Source organism: Rissa tridactyla, chromosome 1 (genome assembly GCF_028500815.1).
Source record: "Rissa tridactyla isolate bRisTri1 chromosome 1, bRisTri1.patW.cur.20221130, whole genome shotgun sequence".
NCBI classification, from domain to species: domain Eukaryota; kingdom Metazoa; phylum Chordata; class Aves; order Charadriiformes; family Laridae; genus Rissa; species Rissa tridactyla.
In genome coordinates this window covers 203044926-203063593 of record NC_071466.1, presented here as the reverse complement: position 1 = coordinate 203063593, position 18668 = coordinate 203044926, and the positions used below count along the sequence as shown (strand labels likewise).

Sequence of the window (18668 nt, the reverse complement as noted above, 5' to 3'; positions counted from 1 at the left end):
CAAGACACCTGGAATAACGTTCCCACCCTGTATACTAGTATTTACGAGTCACAAGTTTAGTTTACAGTCATGTTCTAGAGCATTTGCAAAAGCCAACACAAAAGTAATATTAATGTTATTTTAACAATCAGAGCTAATATTGTGGGAAATTTCTTAGCTCTCGGAATTCAGTGTGGCTAACAGGATGGGACACCAGCTAATGATAGTTTATTCAAACCTCCCTGCTCAAGAACCATGAGGGGAAGAAGGTGCAGCTCCCTACACATCTCCAGCTGGGCAGCTGACCACAGGGCTTATGAAATTCAATGTCCTGAACAGGGCTGTCAGCCTGTGGTCAATTTTAGTAGCAGTGAAACAGTCAATAATTTAAACGTAATCAATTACAGCACTGAATCTCACAAACCTTCACTTTGGAAGTGGCCACGTATTTCTAAGTATATTACCTTCCTTCGAAAACATGATTCAGAATTCTGCAGGCACTTTCAGCCACTTCAGGAGAATGTGGATGTTTCCTCATTATATCCAAAACATTCATATGTATTCCTTTAGCCAAAAGTGTCTTCCTAATATTTACTACAACACAAAATAGCAAGCATCCTGTAAGTAAACCTCTCTCTCTTTATGCATAGTTCTCAAAAACAGAACTGCTAACCTTTTTCCCCCCTTTTTAAAATTCTTTTCCTCACCAGACACATATGTTATAGAAGCATAAATTAGAATGGGAAACAATTTGAGCTGAAGCTGACTTCTGTTTGTATAGCTTAATCAAAAGCATTATAATTCCTGAATGCCTAATAAGTTTAGTAACATTTGCTAATTTTACTTACATAAAGTTAACTTAAGGGAAGGAGAATGTACAGCTTTGCTTTTATTTTCAAAAATGTTTATTCTTAAACCATTTTTCCTCTTAATTGCACTCTGTGGTCATGTAGGAAAGCCAGAATTTAAAATTTTCAAAAAACCTTCTAACTTCCAAAATAAGGGTTCAAAAATGAAACTATATTTATATTTACTTTGTTAATTGAGTTTAAAAAAAAATCAAATGCCCAAGCACATGTTGTAGCTATAACTGTAACCAATACAGCTCAGAATGCTATAAAAATATTCTACTTATCATGGTAACTACCACCAATTCTTGTCATTCCCAGTTCAGTACATTCATTTCAAATGGTTAATTCAAGCAATATCGCATTGTACCAGAGGGTTTTACTAAGCTTCTTTATGTCTGTCATTTCTGGTGTAAGTACAGTCATTTAGTGGGAAAAAAATGAAAAAAAGAAAAAGAAAATTTGCTTTAGATTTTCAAAGGGAATCAGAGGCCCACCTGTCAGTAACATGTTATGAAAGTACCTGGCATAATATATTATAACACTATGCATAAATTTATGAGATCTATTTCTCAATATAGATACATATTTAACTCGTAAGTAACTATAAAACCTTTTAATTGTTAGGTTTTATGTACTTGGATGGCTCAGTAACCTAGTGTTAAAACAATGCTTTCTCACCTAGAGAACGTTAATTAACTGCTAGTCTTTATCCTCCTATCTAGCCAGTGGTTTTCAATGTGCAGTCTACAGATCACTTGAGGTCCATAATAATTTCAAAGGGTTCTGAGAAAGGTATTTAATAAAAGCAGGCCAACTGTCAGTAGGCTTAAACACTCTACCCAGGGGTCCACATCTCCACTGAAAAATTTTGAGGGGGTCTACAAATTGAAAAAAGTTAGGAAGCCATATTTAGGGACACGATCAGGACTAAAGCAATCTTGAAAACTGTTATGCACATGCTTAACTTTCTACAAATGGTTTGATTCACCGAAGTCAACAGGACTGCTTAAATCCCCTGTGTTAAGCAAGAAAATGGTATCTGTTGGGCTGTAATCCTTACTCACGTGATTTTCAACAAATGCTGCTCTTGACGAAATTCAAATGTGTGATGTTTAAACAAGCATACAAAGAGAACACAGTCTTTTCATGCCTCCTGCTCCAAAAAATAGCAATTGCAACACGTAAGCTGGCAAAGAGCTCTTTACTTCCACATACTCTCTCTGATACTAGCCAACAATAGCTTTTTCAGACTAAACACAACTGCATAATATTCTAATTCTGAGGAACATCGTATTCATACAACACATCAAATATTCTTTAATATTACAGCAATAACTTTCTGCTGAATTAGAAAGCAAAGATAATTAAATTCCCTTACCATTTTGTTGTGACAAAATTGCCAAGGTACTAGCAGCTGCCTGAAACACTTCTTTTGAAGAGCTGTGCATCAGCATGGAGAGCATCACTGCTCTGTGTATTGGGAACCTTTCACAGAGAGAAACAAATCACTGCACATTGACCATATTAAAGCAGTTACTTCATAACTGTAGTTCAATTTCCTAAAAAGGTATTAAGTGACATAATTAAATTTTCAGATGATTGTATTTGGCTTCTAATATTTTTCTAGAGCAAGATGGAAAGTCCTTTGCAAATTAGCCTACTCTGAATCTCACTGAATTCACTTGGAACCATGCTTTCCAAGTGACCTGAGGTCCACAAAGGGGTATAAAAGACACTTACTAAAATTTGAATGATTAAAATTTTAAGCAACTCTGAGAAATAGTTTAAGTAAAATGAAAATCTGTGTCTTACCCATGACTAGATTCTCCCTGATGAGACAGCACCCCCTCTACTATACCCTTTCATCTGATCTGTGGGAAAATGACCACTGCTTTTCCATACTACTTCCACCTGGTCTAGTGGGAGGTGTCTCTGCCCACAGCAGGAGGACTGGAACTAGATGATCTTTAAGGTCCCTTCCAACTCTAACCATTCTATGATTCTACTAGATATCTTAATCTTCTCCATTTTCCATACTCTTACATTCTTTAATCCTCCCTATCCTTGCTGCAACTGATGATGTAATTCCTTACGAACTTTAAAAATTAGCTCTATAAGGCTATGTTCTGACCCTTTATTAAAACACTTGCAATTTTGCCTGAGTCAAGGTTAGCACACTTTTCAAGAAAGAAACTTTCCCAAGTGTTGTTGATGCATTTCATCATATATTAGACAACAAGAAAGAAAAATAAAAAGAACTGAAACATGAAACCCCAAATGGCCTAATAGTAGGCTTTCATTTTTTTCATTTACAAAAATACAGTTCAAGATATTAACACTGACTGATTATCTCCATCTCCAATCTTCTCATGAAGGTTGCGTTGATACAGAAACAGATTTTTCAAAGCCCAGCATGCAGCCTCCTAAATAAAAACGAAGAGGAGACAAAAGGATCACGAAAATATGCCTTTAGAATATAAAAAATATATGAAAAAATTTAAATAGTTTTACTGCTTTTTAGTTCATGACAAGGTGCTTTATGTAGAAATACAACAACTTGTGTACTTGTCACATTCTTCATAGCTGGAATAGGTCTGAGTTACAAACATGTGCCACATTCTCTTCATTTGATTTGCATTTTGAAACCTATTTTAGGCCAAGATTAATTCTTCTGTTGTGTTTTGCTGCTGTATACAGAGGAGACCAATAAACAACATTCTCTCAATGGCCAAAGTTTCAGGTAACAAGTCTCATCTTAATTACCTACATTTGATCCAAAGGAGTAACTGAAAACAGTTGAGGTGAACAAAGCTAAGAAAGGCCAGAAAGGTAAGATTTATTCTAAATCTAATCCAGGCCTTGTTTGCCTGAGGGTATATGAAAGAAAATGATACTGCTAAACATTTTATTTAATGCAGTCTTTCCATAGCCCCATCATCCAGAAATTCTCACCAGCACATCTGTGTTTTTTCGGTGCAGTTCTAATGCTCTGTAACATGCTTCCAACCAGCATAATTTCTCTTCCTCCTCCTCTTCTTTTCTTTCTTCTAAGTCTCGGTTTAAGAATATTGTTTCAGCTTGAAATATAAAATATTTACAATAAATTGTTATTGTGAAAACACTTATGTCTTAACCTTCCTGTAGTTGTGGAGGTGGTCACACTGTCTATGTGCACAAATCAGTGGGAGGATTAGCCTTTTCTAGGAAGGGAGAAGTCTTTTGACATAAATTCTGTGACGGATTTGAAAAACATCTTTAAGGTTGTAAAGGGACCGAAATAATTTGTTATAGTGTAGTAAATTAGTACATAGTTATGTATCAGTCAATGCTCAGACTCTGAAAAGACCTGCACCTACTTTTTTTTTGGTGTATTTACATACAGAATACCACAGACATAAAATATAATTGTGATTCATTTGCACATTAACCACGTATCACAGATCCATCTACACTCTGAAGCAGTGCCATTAAAAAACAAAACGCAAATGGCAGTTGTTAAGAGAGAAATATCTGGTCCCAGAAAGTGCAGTGTAATTTAAAAGAAATCATTTTATACCTGTGATTTTTCAGCATTTAATGAAAAAAAAAAAGTATATCAACACTGACCATAATATCAGAGGCTTACTGGAGTGTATATTGATTTCTACTGATCTTTGCTTTTTTGGGGAGTTTGAAACAGCGTTTCTACTGACTTTTGTATGGAACAGTCACTCAATTACTCAAAGACTAAGAGGATCAGATCCCCACCTTTTTGCCACTAGCTAACTAACTTCTATTTCAAAATAATACCTGGAGTGCACTCAAGGAAAAGTTTTAATCTTTTAATTGATTTCAGAACTCAAGCACGTGCATTGATTTGGTCTTGCTATCAACTGCCACAATATAATGAGTACTGTCATACATGGCAAACACAGCATCAAATTAGTGTTGTTATCTCTAGAGATTTTATGTTAAGTAGGGATTATCCGATATTTGCCTATGAACAAATTGGTTGCTTTGTTAAGATCTGTCAACGTAACTTACCAGCTCTGAACACTGAAAGTGTTAGGCATATGGTACGAACACAGACATATCACAGTAAACAAACTGTAAGCATGTCGGAAATCAAGCTCTCTCACAGCTATCCTGCCTGAGAGGCTTTCATGTTAAAGAAATGGAGTTCAGAATGACTACAGGAAAGCAACAGTATAAAAAAATTAACAAGCAGACAGACAAATTAAGTAACTTATTTATGTATTTAGGAAGGAATTTACGTACTCAGAAGAGCTAAACAACTGAGAGCTGCAGCTTGTAACTTTGTATTTTCAGGATATGTTTGAACAGCCTTCACAATGACTTCTGGAACCTTATGTAATACAAGGATATTGAAAAAATTTCCTGAAAATAAATAAGATATTAAATGAATATAAACACATATCTAGAGCTTTACACGCATTTAACATAAATTTCTCAGCACACAATGCACAAACTTGGTCTGTAGCAAACGTTGGATTTCTTATTACAGGGCATGACACTACAATGTTTTATTTGTGGAAAGAAAAGATCAAGGATAAAAAACAGTTGGGATCTAAGTTCTTTGGTTTATTTTTACAAAAGTCTAAGGTTTAATGCAAAATGAAGTGCACATCGTCATCAAAATAAGAAAAATACAGTTAGTGTATTAGTTGCAGACTTCCTGCCCGGAAGCAAATGCTGTCCTGGTCTTGAATTCCTGCTGATTTGATTTATCCTATCAAGGAAGTGGTTTAGCCCTGTTTTGCCCTGTTTATGCCCTCCTCATTAAATAGATCAAGGTCAGCATTATAAATACAGAATACATACATTCTGGAATAGTAGAAAGAATTACCTATTGATAAGAAATACATTTAAAGCATAACTTTTATCATAGGCTGTACAGTGTTTTACATGATAGCTTGAATACAAGGAATTCTGCAAAAAGCAAGCAAATGAAAATAACTTTCTCATTTGTTGTAAAAACAAGTTATTATGCATAAAATAATTCAGCAACACTCGCTTTGTAAAATACAGTTTGATAGCTATGGTTTCTATTTTGATATTCAGGTTTTTTTAATTCTTGATGAGTAAAAATGAGAATCACACTAGCAATGTGAAAGGTCAAATTAAAATCTGTATCGATGTTTCTCAAACCCTTCAGATAAGGTTCAAAAGATAAGGTATGAAATTAAGAAGTCTCACATATTTTAGCATCAAAAATATAATCACATACAGAAGAAAAGTTAACCTCATTTCTTTCGCTTAGTTTTGGTCCTGAGTCCTACAGGTGCTGACTACCATCAAAGTCTAGATTTTTCACTTGGAGCACTGGGAGGTAAGTACCTCTCCCAATATTTTATGATTCAGTTTGATTAGACCAAGTTAACAGAATGTTTAAGAACAGACTTTAAGGCAAGTCCTTTCCAGCTTCATCATTCTAAAATCCTGGCCTTAACAACTATTACAAGTGGAAACAGTATTTTTTTTCTTACTCTGTAGTAGTGTGGTCATGTTATATCAGCATTGCTCTTTCTTGTCATATTTTAATGGAAACAGTATGTTTCTGTGAATATGTTACTTACCTCACAGAAATTAATAATCTTAGGCTATGTGATGAGTAATTACATTGGACTTGTGGCTGGCCAAACAGGTATCAGTCAGTTAAAATTCTGATGACAGTCAAATCTAGGATAGTCATTACCAGATTAGCAAGATGGTGATTTTGGAAGCCAGTAGATGCTGACTTTACAATTTCACTGCCAGTCAAGACGGGTTTAGGAAGACAGTGTCCATCAGAATAATTTGGGAATCCACACTGGCTGGATTCCTGGTTCCAGGGGCACCTAGCAATTTCACACCTGTTTCCTTAACTGTGTGGTGCTGTGGACACCTCTTCCCATAACTCTTCTGACTTGGCCCCTTATCAAGATGAAGGGCACCTGTTATGCTGAAAGAAGAAATGGAACTTGTGGTTGCTTTGCTGCCACTATTACTTGTTGGTCATCATACGTGCATGACAAACGTGGGACCGAAACGAGGCTGGTTGCACTTAAGGCAAGATCAAGGCATGTCAACAGAGTTGCTGTGTCCCCACAAGTGCTTGGTTTCCTATCTTCAGTCAGCCTTGCACAGGAAACCATTCAAGGGTAACATCACCTCTTGCCAAAAAACTGCAAATACCACCTCAGCGGCCATGACATTTTCTTGAAATTTTTATTTGTCTTTCTGAAGGGGAACTGGAAGTTGCTCTGGGCTGCACTCAAGTTTGATCTGTATTTTCTACAAGATCTGCATGAAGAAGCAGAAACAGATGGTGAAAGAATGGGACTGACTTGATTAAGGGGAGTCATGCACTGGTACCAGAATCTGCAGTAGCTTCAGGCCACCACCTGCAAGAATCGGAAGTCTAACTCATGAGAAAGACCTTGGCTAAGTCCTTGATGAAGAAGAACCTGTCATGGAGTGGGAGCTGCTCTGGCAAAACTCAAAGTGTTTTTGTATGCAGCAGGGGGAAAAACTTACTTATTTTCATTCGAACTTCCTATTACGTGGTCCTCGGCAACTGCTCAGATCAGCTTATTATAGTGGCAAGAGAGGGTACAGAGCTGCTAAGAGGCACAGCAAATCCCTTTTTGTAATCACCATCATTCCTCTTGATGTGACACTAGCCCACGTAAGCCCAGACAACCAAAGTACATAAAAGAACACCATATTGACTGTGGCCAGTGTTACCTCACTATGTTTACATCATTAGAGACATGGAGCTATACACCACCCTGAGGATTAACTGGAATAGTAGTTCTCTTGTTGCCTGTGACGCTTACTGTCAAATAACTCCAACTCTTACACAGCCAGAGTAAGCTGACCATAAAAAACTTTGTGAACTTACCCAATGTAAGCTTATGCAACAAACAGCAACTCACTTCCTGAACTGTTTCACTATTGGAGAAGCTTTTCATCATTTCCACTATAATATTGTAGCAGCGAACATTTCCAGACATGAGCACTTCCACATTGCTGGCTAAAGAAAGAGAAACAAAAACCGCTCCGTAAGAAAAAAAAAAGTTAATTGGATTCTAATTCAGACTTTATTTAAATAGATTTATTTAGAAAACTGGGCCTATGTTTCAGTTTTTGCCTTACAACTTGAGAGAAAGATGGCATTTTTTTCCTTGGTATTGCCGTAGGAGACATTAATGACTATCAACACTTTGAAATAAGTCATTAAGTTCAGAGTCTGTATTAACATTTGTGCATTTGTTCCATTTTACATGGCCATGTAACAGAAAGCTCGTCACAAATTATTCTTATATAACATTTTTCATAAAGCTGAACAAATTGTTTTATAAATATTAATTCAATCTTACCAATGATGTTTACAACATGACTGTGATCAGGTAAACATTTTACAGTATTTCAGTAACATTACCGGGGCATACAATTAAGAAACAACTTAGAAATGTTTTTTGCTAGTAAATGTAACTTAATTGATTTAATCATGTTCTTCTAAGCTTTCCTTCTTTTTAGGGGGCAGGCTAGCAACACATTATTTTAATTTAAATTAGTTCTACCATATGCCTATTGTGTACTGAGCGTACAGAAATGTTCATCTAATGCTCCTGCAATATTTTGAAATTCGTTGCAAATTTTGTATTTCACAGAATCACAGAAGGGATGAGGTTGGAAGAGGTCATCTTATACAACCCCCCTGCTCAAGCAGGGCCATCTAGAGCAGGCTGCTCAGGACCGCAGCCAGATGGCTTCTGAGTATCTCCAAAGATGGAGATTCCACAGCGCCTCTGGACAACCTGTGCCAGTGCTTGGTCACCCTCACCCTATTTACTGCTTATTACGCAGGCCAGATACAGAAACCAAGAGACATTCACATGAGCCAGTAAAAAGAATACATCCTTTCCTAATGAGGACAGAGCGATCCGTCATACTATACTTTAAGGCAAAACAGCATTATGGCAGTTAAGACACAGTGTATAAAAGCATCCTTGTAGTATGTCTATCTAGGGTGTGAGACAGAATATCAACCCAAAAAATCTTGGACAAAATCCTGGCCCCAGTAAATGAAAGGGAGTGCTGTCACTGACTCCAACAGAGTTAGCATTACTCTGCTGAGGTCTACAAACCTTCTTAATCATTCTTTCAAAAGCTTGGCTTTCCTCTATACAACGTAAGAGGAATATTCACAACTGTATTATTAAAGATAATTAGTCTTTTCAAAGCAGCAGGAGATCTTCAAAATAATATGTATCTGAATATTAAATAATGACACTCTGCAAGTTGAAAAAGCAAGGTCTGAGTGGGAAGCATTTCTGAAGCATTCTATTTCATAGTGAAGGAAGGTACCATTCAAAATGCTTTAAGATGACAGCAGTTTATTTATGTCATTCTCCACTGAAAACACCTTTTTAAAGGTATGTTCCACAAAATAGTACTGCATCACTTCACATTAAGTTATCATTTCACAGGTGACATTATAAACATATTAAAATATTTAGAAGATTCTAAAATTGTTCCCAGAACAAGCTAGAGAAGGGGAGGTGGAATAGATCTCGTTTAATCTTAACCATCAAAATTTAGTCATCTAGGTTCTCACAACAATTGATGAAGAGATCCGAGGACTCCGTATGGTGATTCATCCCACCTGTAACATATACCTCTCTTAGGGTTAGGTAAATTTCCTCTTGAGGTGCTTGTTTCTCCGCATTAAACAGAGGAGAAGCCTAAATGGCTGCCAATGACTACCATTTAGATAGCTAACATTCTGTGACCCATCAGCCCCTAGTCAGCAGCAAAGCTCTTCTCATTCCATTGAAACTACTGAGATTTAAAAGAGTTCCTGCACCGCATTGGAATAAACTCTTACCCTTCAATCTCTCATGACATATGAGCAGGACCAAAGTCTACATATGTATTAGTGAAAGAAGGTATAGTGAGGTACAAATCCTTGATGTAACTCATTTGGAATAGAGACTTGAACTTCAGGGTATGAGGAGACAAACATTTTACTAGCGGATAAGTGAGAGTGTGTACTTACAGTGAATGACCTTCTCCATGGTGGCCTTAAAGGAATACATTTTCTTGCAGGTATTGTGGGATGTCACAGACCAAGAGTACGAATGCTGGCAAAAGTACCCTAGCTTTGCACATTCATGTGCAAGCTATGTCTGTTTCTCTGTCTACTTTCAATATTTTTTATCAGAAACGAGAGTGCTAACCCCAAAATAAATACCTACTTTAGAGCAGATCTTTGTCATGCCCTTCTCTTGTTATGCTTTCTACAAGTATTTACTATTTTAGAAAGCATTTACAATCTGGCATCCTATTCCTTAGAAAATGGCAGTAACTTCTGGGCTAGGGTAAAATTATTTCTGGCTCAAGGAACACTTAACTTTTTAAGCACAAACTGGAACAGCAAGAAGTTTGAGAACGAGAAACTATATAGCTTGGAGTCTGATGAAATGTAGAACAGACCAGTCTATTTCTTGTTTTGTGGCATACATGGGGCCAGCACGATTCCTATAGAGCCAGACAGGATGTATGAGCAAGGCTTTGTGAGCAACCACATCTGCAAGAGTACAACATTATGTACCTCATGGAACACATGGAGAGCAGGACCTTGCTCTATGCTTGCCAAAATTGTGCAATTTTGCTGTGACTAGCAGCAGGAAGCTGACAAGAGCTTTTTCTGTGTCAACAAGATCAAATTGCTGTCAACAAATTGACACAAATCATCAACCATATTTCTCAGGACCTGATCTTGCCCACAACAGGGACTGCTGTTACCAGAAGACAAGACATAATGAAGACATTTTCTTCCAGTCTTATTGCACAACACCTGAGGACACCGTAAGACTCTATAATGTGCGCAGTGCTACCAATGCTCCTCATTGCAGCCACCACTGAATGATCAGAGTGGGGTGTCTGAGCCCAGACACTTTTTCTCAGCCCTGGCCACTGGATTTGTGTGGGTGATTTTCCCCTTGTGGAACAGCCTCTGCTGACGGTGTTCTTTACCTGCTACCCAAACTTACTGAAAGATTTGTTTAGTCAATAAATAGTCAATAAATATATCTTATTTTTCAAGCATTAAAAAGACAGGGCAGGGTCCTGAACTTAACTGCTAGAACGATAATGAACATGTTTGTTACCACTTACTCCAAGCAGAAGAAAGTCTCTTTCTGTTCAGTATGAGAGATTTCAGTTTTATCAGAATGGCTGAACATGAAAATTTCCCATGAAAAATTACAAATCAGTATTTCCCAAAGAAAACAGAAAAGTAATTTGTCTGGCAATTCCAAACCAGTTCTCACTGATTTTTTACAATTACTGAAAGATTACCGCAAACTGAGGTAAGCTGATGCATGCTATGGGAGATAAGGAGTTGAAAATAACTTCCAATAATGGACTTACTTGGACCAGCTAAGGAATGCAATGAATACAGTGCAGGAAGAATCACCTCTTCTTTCTCTGGAAACTCTTTAAATACTTTCAGTATAATCATATGATCTTTGCTTTCAACAAATTCAGTCAGCTGCTCTTCAGGAACTAAATTGAAAAGCAAGAGAGATACAGTATGTTTTGAGGAAATAATTCATATCCTGGTACAATGTGAGAAAAGACAATTGTCTTTATCAAGTTTCCTTATATTTATTTTCTATGTTTCACAGAAGTAAGGTATTCTCCATACACACCGTTCACAGTTATGACTCCTTTTACTAAAAACTGAGCTACTTCATAAAGACCTTTTTCTAGTCTACACTTTAAGTAACTGAGTTTTTTAAATACTTCCCTATGAAACAAACAACATTTAAAAAAAAAGTCTTTTAGTCTTTTTCACAGAATAAACTTCAGATATCCCTCACCAAGACAGTATATAAGTGAGGGAAAGGCTAAGCATACAGTGAAAACAATTTGACAGAATGCCGTTTTGCATACTCCATGATTTTATTTTACTTCTCAACTTTTTTTTTTATAATGGAGTTCTCTCCATAAAGACTACTGCCATGCTTTAATAATACCTTACCTTCATTGTAATAATGGCTTAAGGTTTTTCCATCCCTGTCCTCTATCATTTGTGCTGACATAACTGCACGTCTGTGCAATGAACCAGGTCTGTGCAATGAACCAGATAAGGAAACTGATCCAGGTTGAGAAAGAACAATCCATTTTACATTTTGTGAGCAGAATCGTTTTCTGAATCTGGTTCAAGCTAAGGCTAGGCAAACATTCACATTACAATAACTGACAAGGTGGCTCAGAGGCAGGAAAAAAATAGCCAGGGACAACCTAAGAACTTATGAAATTAGCACTGCCATCAGGAAGGTATGCAGGTCTGTACCTGGAGCAGTCTGTAGATCTGTAAAAATCAGGCACTTGAAAAAGCATGCACAGAAAATCTAAGCAGCTCAGACCTTTATGGAGATGGAAGAGAAAATACACCAGGACAAAAGTATTTAGGGAGACTAGAAGAGAGAAAGAAATGCAGAAGATAATTCCAGGCACACGTGTGGGAGGAAGACTTAGAAAAAACAATATAAAACGGTGCCAGAAAGAAAAAATCTAAAGAATTGGAGACTATCTTTGAAGCGAAGGAGTACAGCAGACTTGGTAGGAGTGCTAGTTATTTCTCAATATTTATTTTGAAGCAAAGCAAGGCTGCTACAACAGTGGGATTTCTGGCCGTTACACACGCAGTTCCTGAAAATTTTGCAGAAATTCAATAAATGGTGACTCCATTTCTCAGAAGACACACAGGAATATACATGTATGTACTCATATTTTAGCATTCTCATGATTAAAAGAAGAATCACATGTTTTTCTAAAGTGCAAACATTTTGCTTTATTTTGGAATTGTTCACAAGTTACTAAAATTTGCCAGTCTTTAAATAAACAACCCTGTTTTTTGAGAATTAAAATAAAATGTCACTACTCTCTGTTCCAGCGTTACTGACTAACATTAAACCCCATCTTTTCAGTTACCTCTAGAGTCAGAAATGGAGAGATATTTTGATTTTTTGAAAATTTCCTATTTGTTGCTCTAATTTAGAAGATTTGTTACATTGCTTGGAAAACCTGTTTTGTGCTAACACATATAACACCGAAAACAGAATTTGGAATGCAAGAATTCATTTATTACATTTATTACAGTTAAATAAACACCTACAGTCCCCTCCCAACCTACACATTTTTCTAATCTAATAAAAGATATAAATACCTTTCTCAAAAAGTGTGTGTAATGCTTTACATCCATGTTGCTGGATCTCTTCATTTTTAGGGAAAGTGTGCATGGCATTAAATACCAATGAAAACACATCCACCTCTTCTTCCAAGAGCAGGAAAGCAATAACGTCTGAATAGCAGAAGAGATTACATGTTGCACTGATTAGTTCTCAACATTTTTATTGAAGCACTGTACTTAACCATTTAAATCCAAAATTCTTTAATACCGTCCTTAAAATTTACTCTGATGACTCAAATCCAGGTTTTTGCATAACACATGAAGATGTTATCTCCTAAGGTAGTACTTTAAAATAAAACTGAGATGTTCTAAAACATTACTGCCAAAAAGACAGTTTCTCCTCTCTGCTCTTCCCTCCCACCTTGCACTGCTTTGGTAATTGTCTGATCCCTCAATTAGCCAGTTCAACTCACTAAACTGGTAGAAAATTAAACCACCAAAAGCCCCATTTTTGCAGTCATAGCAAGCTGAAAAATTTCACTAAGAAGTAAGGTTCACGGAATAAAGCGGGCAGGACTACACTGCCTGAGGAAAACAAAAGGGGTTTTGAAATGTACCTGTCAGCTACAGTAAACCACGAAATCAGACTGTCTGTATCAAAAAACAGTGAGAAACCCTGTTCTCATTCTCTCAGCCATTTGTTCAGCCTGAAACAGAACTAACAAGCCAATCTCACTGTTGCTCTTATGACATTAAAAAAATTATGAAAAAATATTACTCTCTCTATAGCATGTGTAGGCAAAAATATTCATATTCATGAAAATTTTTCAAGCTTACAGCAATAACAATAGAATTCATAATGCCTGTTCCAGTGTTTCAGCTGCAGCTGGGGGTTTTTTTGTGGTTTTTTTTTTTTTTAAAGAGAAGAACTTTCTACATGGCATTCACACTGGTCTGTCAGCTCCAGCTATAGTACAATTCAAGTTTAGAGACATATAAAGAATACTGAGATTTTTCTGACAAGGTAAAATTCCATATATTTTTCTGAAGTATGGTAGTTGAAATAAGAATTTAAGTTTGGTTAATAAACTGCTGAGGAGAACAGTAGCAGTGAGGAATAAACTGTTTTGGAATATATAGTCAACAGTTTAGGACCCTTTATGATACCTCACAAATAAAAGAAAGAAGCTGCTGGTTACAGTTACTCACTAATAGTCAGGTTTTGCTATTATTATTATTAATCACACAGTGCAATGCCTTACAACAAGACCTGTATTACCCAACTGCAGCAGATACAAAGTTAGGTACTTGGTTTAAGCTAGTCCTCCAGACCTCTCTACAATCAAAAGGGAGAGGAAAACAGGTTCAAGGGGTAAGTGATCTTATAAAATAGACAAACGAATAGCATGAGCCATCCTCTGAAAGTGCCTGTCTCACCCTACTGCCTACAGCAGAAGCTTGGACGGCTGGATTAGCTTTAACTACCTGAAGTCAGGTTTAATCCTCAGTTTGTAAATAAGGCTGATTCCAAAGCCCATTAAAATCAATGGAAACATTCCTAGTCTAACAATAATTTGTGCTAATATTATATGGTAGCTTGAATAAAACTAGCAGAATCTCTCCCTTAGGGTGTCTCTAATTTCAACAGAAGATCAAGAATTTCAGCATCATGAGAAAAGTCCTCAGTACCTGGTAAAATCAGGTCTCTGCAGAGCAGAATAATGTCAGAGATCATTTACTGTTTTCAAAAGTACTAACCAGTACTAAAGGAAGTAAGTCAGAATGTTGCCAAATTTATACTTTGGTAAGAAAAAATAAACTCTTACTTATTTTACTTATCTACTTAACAGTGAGTATTTGTGTCTATGCTAATAACAATTTGGCAAAATTAATTGGTCATGTTCTTCACGGTCTTGCAATTTGGAGAATCCTTTCTACCTGTGTAAAAAAGGTGCAAAACAGTACTCTTGTTATTTTGTATACAAGTACAAATGACAAGTGACTTTACAGAGTAAAACAAAGAGAAAAATCAGACCCTGCATGTACAGTGAGACACTTTATATCACAGTTCTGTGTTTTAAAGGTTTAGACAAAGTAGGAAAGTAAAACATACAATACCTGACATGAGGAGTAGATTTAATGCTTTCAGTCCTATTACTGAGAGATTTATATTTCCTTTGTGGACTGTAAGCATTTTAAGAATCTGCCTGAAAATAAGAAAAAAAAAAAAAAAGAGTTATGGCTGAAGAAATATTAACATATACAAAATTTTATCAAACGTTTACTTTAAAAAATACAGAAAATAGCAAAAGCTTAAAAAGCTTCTGATTAATTTTTTTCAAAAACTTTTATTTCAGTTTATGTGTTTTTCAAGTTAGTAATGAAATAATGTTGGCATTTTAACTATTTTCATACTTCATTAAAATAATGATGTATAATTTATCAATTTTACTTTGATTTTGTAATCAATTATACGTTAATTCTACAGGGGACAAGTCTCATTCAGGATGGGGTTACTCTACAGAAAGCAGTGTTGTGGAATGCAGCAGACTGTGGACAGTATGGCACTGTTCTGTTTGTTGCAAGAGATAAATTAGAGCAAACGATCAAGGGTTTGCTGGAAAAGAAGCAGCAGTTATCGCAGCTAAAAAACTCAAACAGCACCTTGAAAAACTCTATCCTATCTAAGTTTCCACTAGACAGCACTTACGTGATGCTGGATAAATCACTAAAAAACCCCATGTCATAGACTGCCAATTGCACACTCCTTACTCTCTGGGTGGCCCTAACTGAGACCCATAGATACTATCCCCTGAAATGCTTCATCAGAGTCAACCAAAGCTGACTTTTTAAACAGAGAGCCAAACAATGCTAAGTACACTGAAAAATCCAGTGCATGTATCAAACTAGGCACGCAAAACTCAGTTGATACTTTTAACGTATTTTGCTCAAACTACCATCTGTAAAACAGCTACCACAAATCTGTAACACCTTCTCAATAAACAAAATTTTAAAAGCTCTAAACAATACTGATGAACACTACGAAAAGCTGAGGAGAAAATGAATAGGCCAGTGTTCACATAAGGTATCAGTAACATACAGTAAATAAAGCAGTGGGCTGAACACTGAATGATGACGACAGAAAATAAATATGCATTGATTTTGCACTGAATGAAGCACATCTCAAAAGGAGGAAAAAACCCAGACTGTGTAATTAAAAACAAAATAAAAATGAACAGGGTAACACAAAAAAACCCTAAAGAAACCTTCTTTTTTTTTATTTTCATGATTGTGGAGAATTTGACTCTGCAATCTTAACGATCTTCAAAGCGTGTATATATAATATATCTCAGTCTTTGTATATATAATATCTAATACAAATGGACTGTATAGTAGTTGCAGTATGTTAGCAGATACTTTTCTTGTCTTGAAAAACAAAAAGCAGCACTTGAAGTTTTATCCAAATTTCATTCCCCAGCTCTAGCAATGATGTTGTTTGCCTTGCTAAAGTCAAACTTTATAAAGTAGAATGAATGTATCGGTGTTTTATTTCTTTTCCCCTCGTACTATGATGTTGCTAGTTTCTTTCTCCTCTGTTGTAGCGCTAGTGTTGTAGCTACGATGATCAAAGTACACATAACAGTCAAAGTCTGATGGGAGATATAATATCCATTACCTTTTGCAAGATAGGAAATTATAACAGTATCAGTCCAATAAAAGATATATTTTCTGTTCAGACAAACCATGACTTGCTTACACACTTGCACTCTCATAAACACAAAACCGCTACTGAAGTCTAAGGTTAGTCAGAATACTCTGTGGGATGGTCTTAAGAATGGGAAATAAAATCCAGCTAAATGCAGAGGTTTTTTTCTTAAACTGAGTATAGATACCTCACTGAAACTTCTGTATGCACACTTTGGACTTACAAGTCCACAGACAAGGATAGATGCTGACATTTGGGTTTTCAATCCTGCAGTAAATTCTTGACCCAGCGTACAGCCTACGTGTATGGACTGAGTAGTAGGGTGACAAATCAAGCAAAACACAGAGCCACCCTAACCAAGCTGGTAGAGTAGCTAAACAGACACCCTTAAATCCACTTTAACCTCCTGATTAAAGTGTTCTAGTCTTAAGAATTCCTAATGCATTTTATTGTGTGGTTACAGGTGTGTGTGCATGTACATACATGTGCAGAAACTGTACATGGGGTGAAGATTCCTTCACCTCCTTGTCCCATAAGTAGCTGTGGCTTAGACCTTCTTACACCCTGCATAAATGGAAAACCTCACTGAGTTATCAAACACTCTGAAGCCATTAAACATCTCTCCCTTGTCTACCAATGGCTCATGATTTCTGCTGTGGGGAAGTAACTCTGCTTTGGAAAAGGGCATTTTATAAAGGGTGATCTGTTTCAGGCAAGTGCTGATACATAAAGACATGGGCTGGCTCGGTATACTGCAGAGTAAAATAATCACACACTAAAGCATGTCTAATACAAGGAGAAAATGCCCTGCATATACCCTCCCATTTCAAGTATAATAAAGAGTGAGGATGTAAAATTTTTTAAACCTCATCTACTCTCTGAGAGTTTAATGTAAGAGATTACTAAACATCTCATGAAGTCTCTTTGAGCTTGTAGAAAGGATGCAAATACATTGAAGGCATTTCCTTCCTTTCTCCTCACAGTGACAGCGACTATTTAATTATTTATCGCATTGTCTGTCAAGGACACCTATATCAATATCAAACTACTGTTTGTAAACACAACTGTATTGTGGTCAAGTTGGCTCACTGTTGAGAGACAGAAACAAATGCTTTTTCTAGCTTAAGTTTTCTGTTCTCCTAAAATAGTTACACAAAAGTGAAAATCTCTTGCAAAAACCCGATCTTTTCTTATCTACCATAACTGTTTCCTGCCTTGTTGCAAACAGCATGTATTCATTATGGTGTTGATGCACTGCAATACTAGTCCAATCCACCTACAAGGAACCTGAGATATAATTTAGCTGGCTTGCTCTGCCTTTGGCACTGACAGAAATGTCTGAGCCCACTCCCATACTAAGAACAAGTTTCCACAGCAAGGAAAACTGACAGGGATACACAGCTGGCTAAAATATCGGTAGTGGGAAGGAATCATGTACAGTAATGTTATCAACAGATCTTTAGTAAAATTTGAGTTTGAAAAGGATGCTTTGTTCAACTGCACACACTGTGTGGGCTCTGGGAGGGTTTTGGGAAAGCTCAGCACCAAAGAGTAAGTTTTCTGGGACCCAAGAATGAACAGCAATATCTCTAGCTCTCAGAATAACTCTCAGTCGATTCACAAGCCTTTAAGCTGCCAAAGATATTGCAGCTAGCTTGTACAGCTTCAGCTGAGTTATGTTTTGCTCCTGAAAAGCAACCAAAATCACTTTCGCTTTCTAACAAAAATTGTCAACGCTTCTTTCAAGGGAGTTCATTCACCCACTGACCATGTACTCTAGCCACTGTAAAACAAACAAAACCCCACAAAACCAAACTGCATCTTCATGCAAATGATCTTACAATAGCAACCTTTCTAAGGAAGGGTATGGTGAAGACTATGAAGTCAGAAGCAGATTCACTAGGGCAGTTATAAGGCTGTGGCTTCTTGCGGTCATTCTCAACTC

The 18668-nt window shown here is 36.6% G+C and overlaps 1 protein-coding gene across 1 annotated transcript in view; it reads right to left on the bottom strand.

Moving 5' to 3' along the window:
* LRRK2 (leucine rich repeat kinase 2) overlaps positions 1–18668 on the bottom strand; it is a 68866-nt gene that overhangs the window by 44240 nt on the left and 5958 nt on the right. The window contains exons 4-12 of the mRNA XM_054213252.1: positions 15136–15224; positions 13054–13188; positions 11250–11384; positions 7714–7845; positions 5088–5207; positions 3783–3907; positions 3174–3253; positions 2209–2315; positions 444–573 (exon numbers count right to left, since the gene is read on the bottom strand). Coding sequence (XP_054069227.1) covers positions 444–573; positions 2209–2315; positions 3174–3253; positions 3783–3907; positions 5088–5207; positions 7714–7845; positions 11250–11384; positions 13054–13188; positions 15136–15224 — 1053 coding nt within the window. The remainder of the gene's footprint in view (positions 1–443; positions 574–2208; positions 2316–3173; positions 3254–3782; positions 3908–5087; positions 5208–7713; positions 7846–11249; positions 11385–13053; positions 13189–15135; positions 15225–18668) is intronic.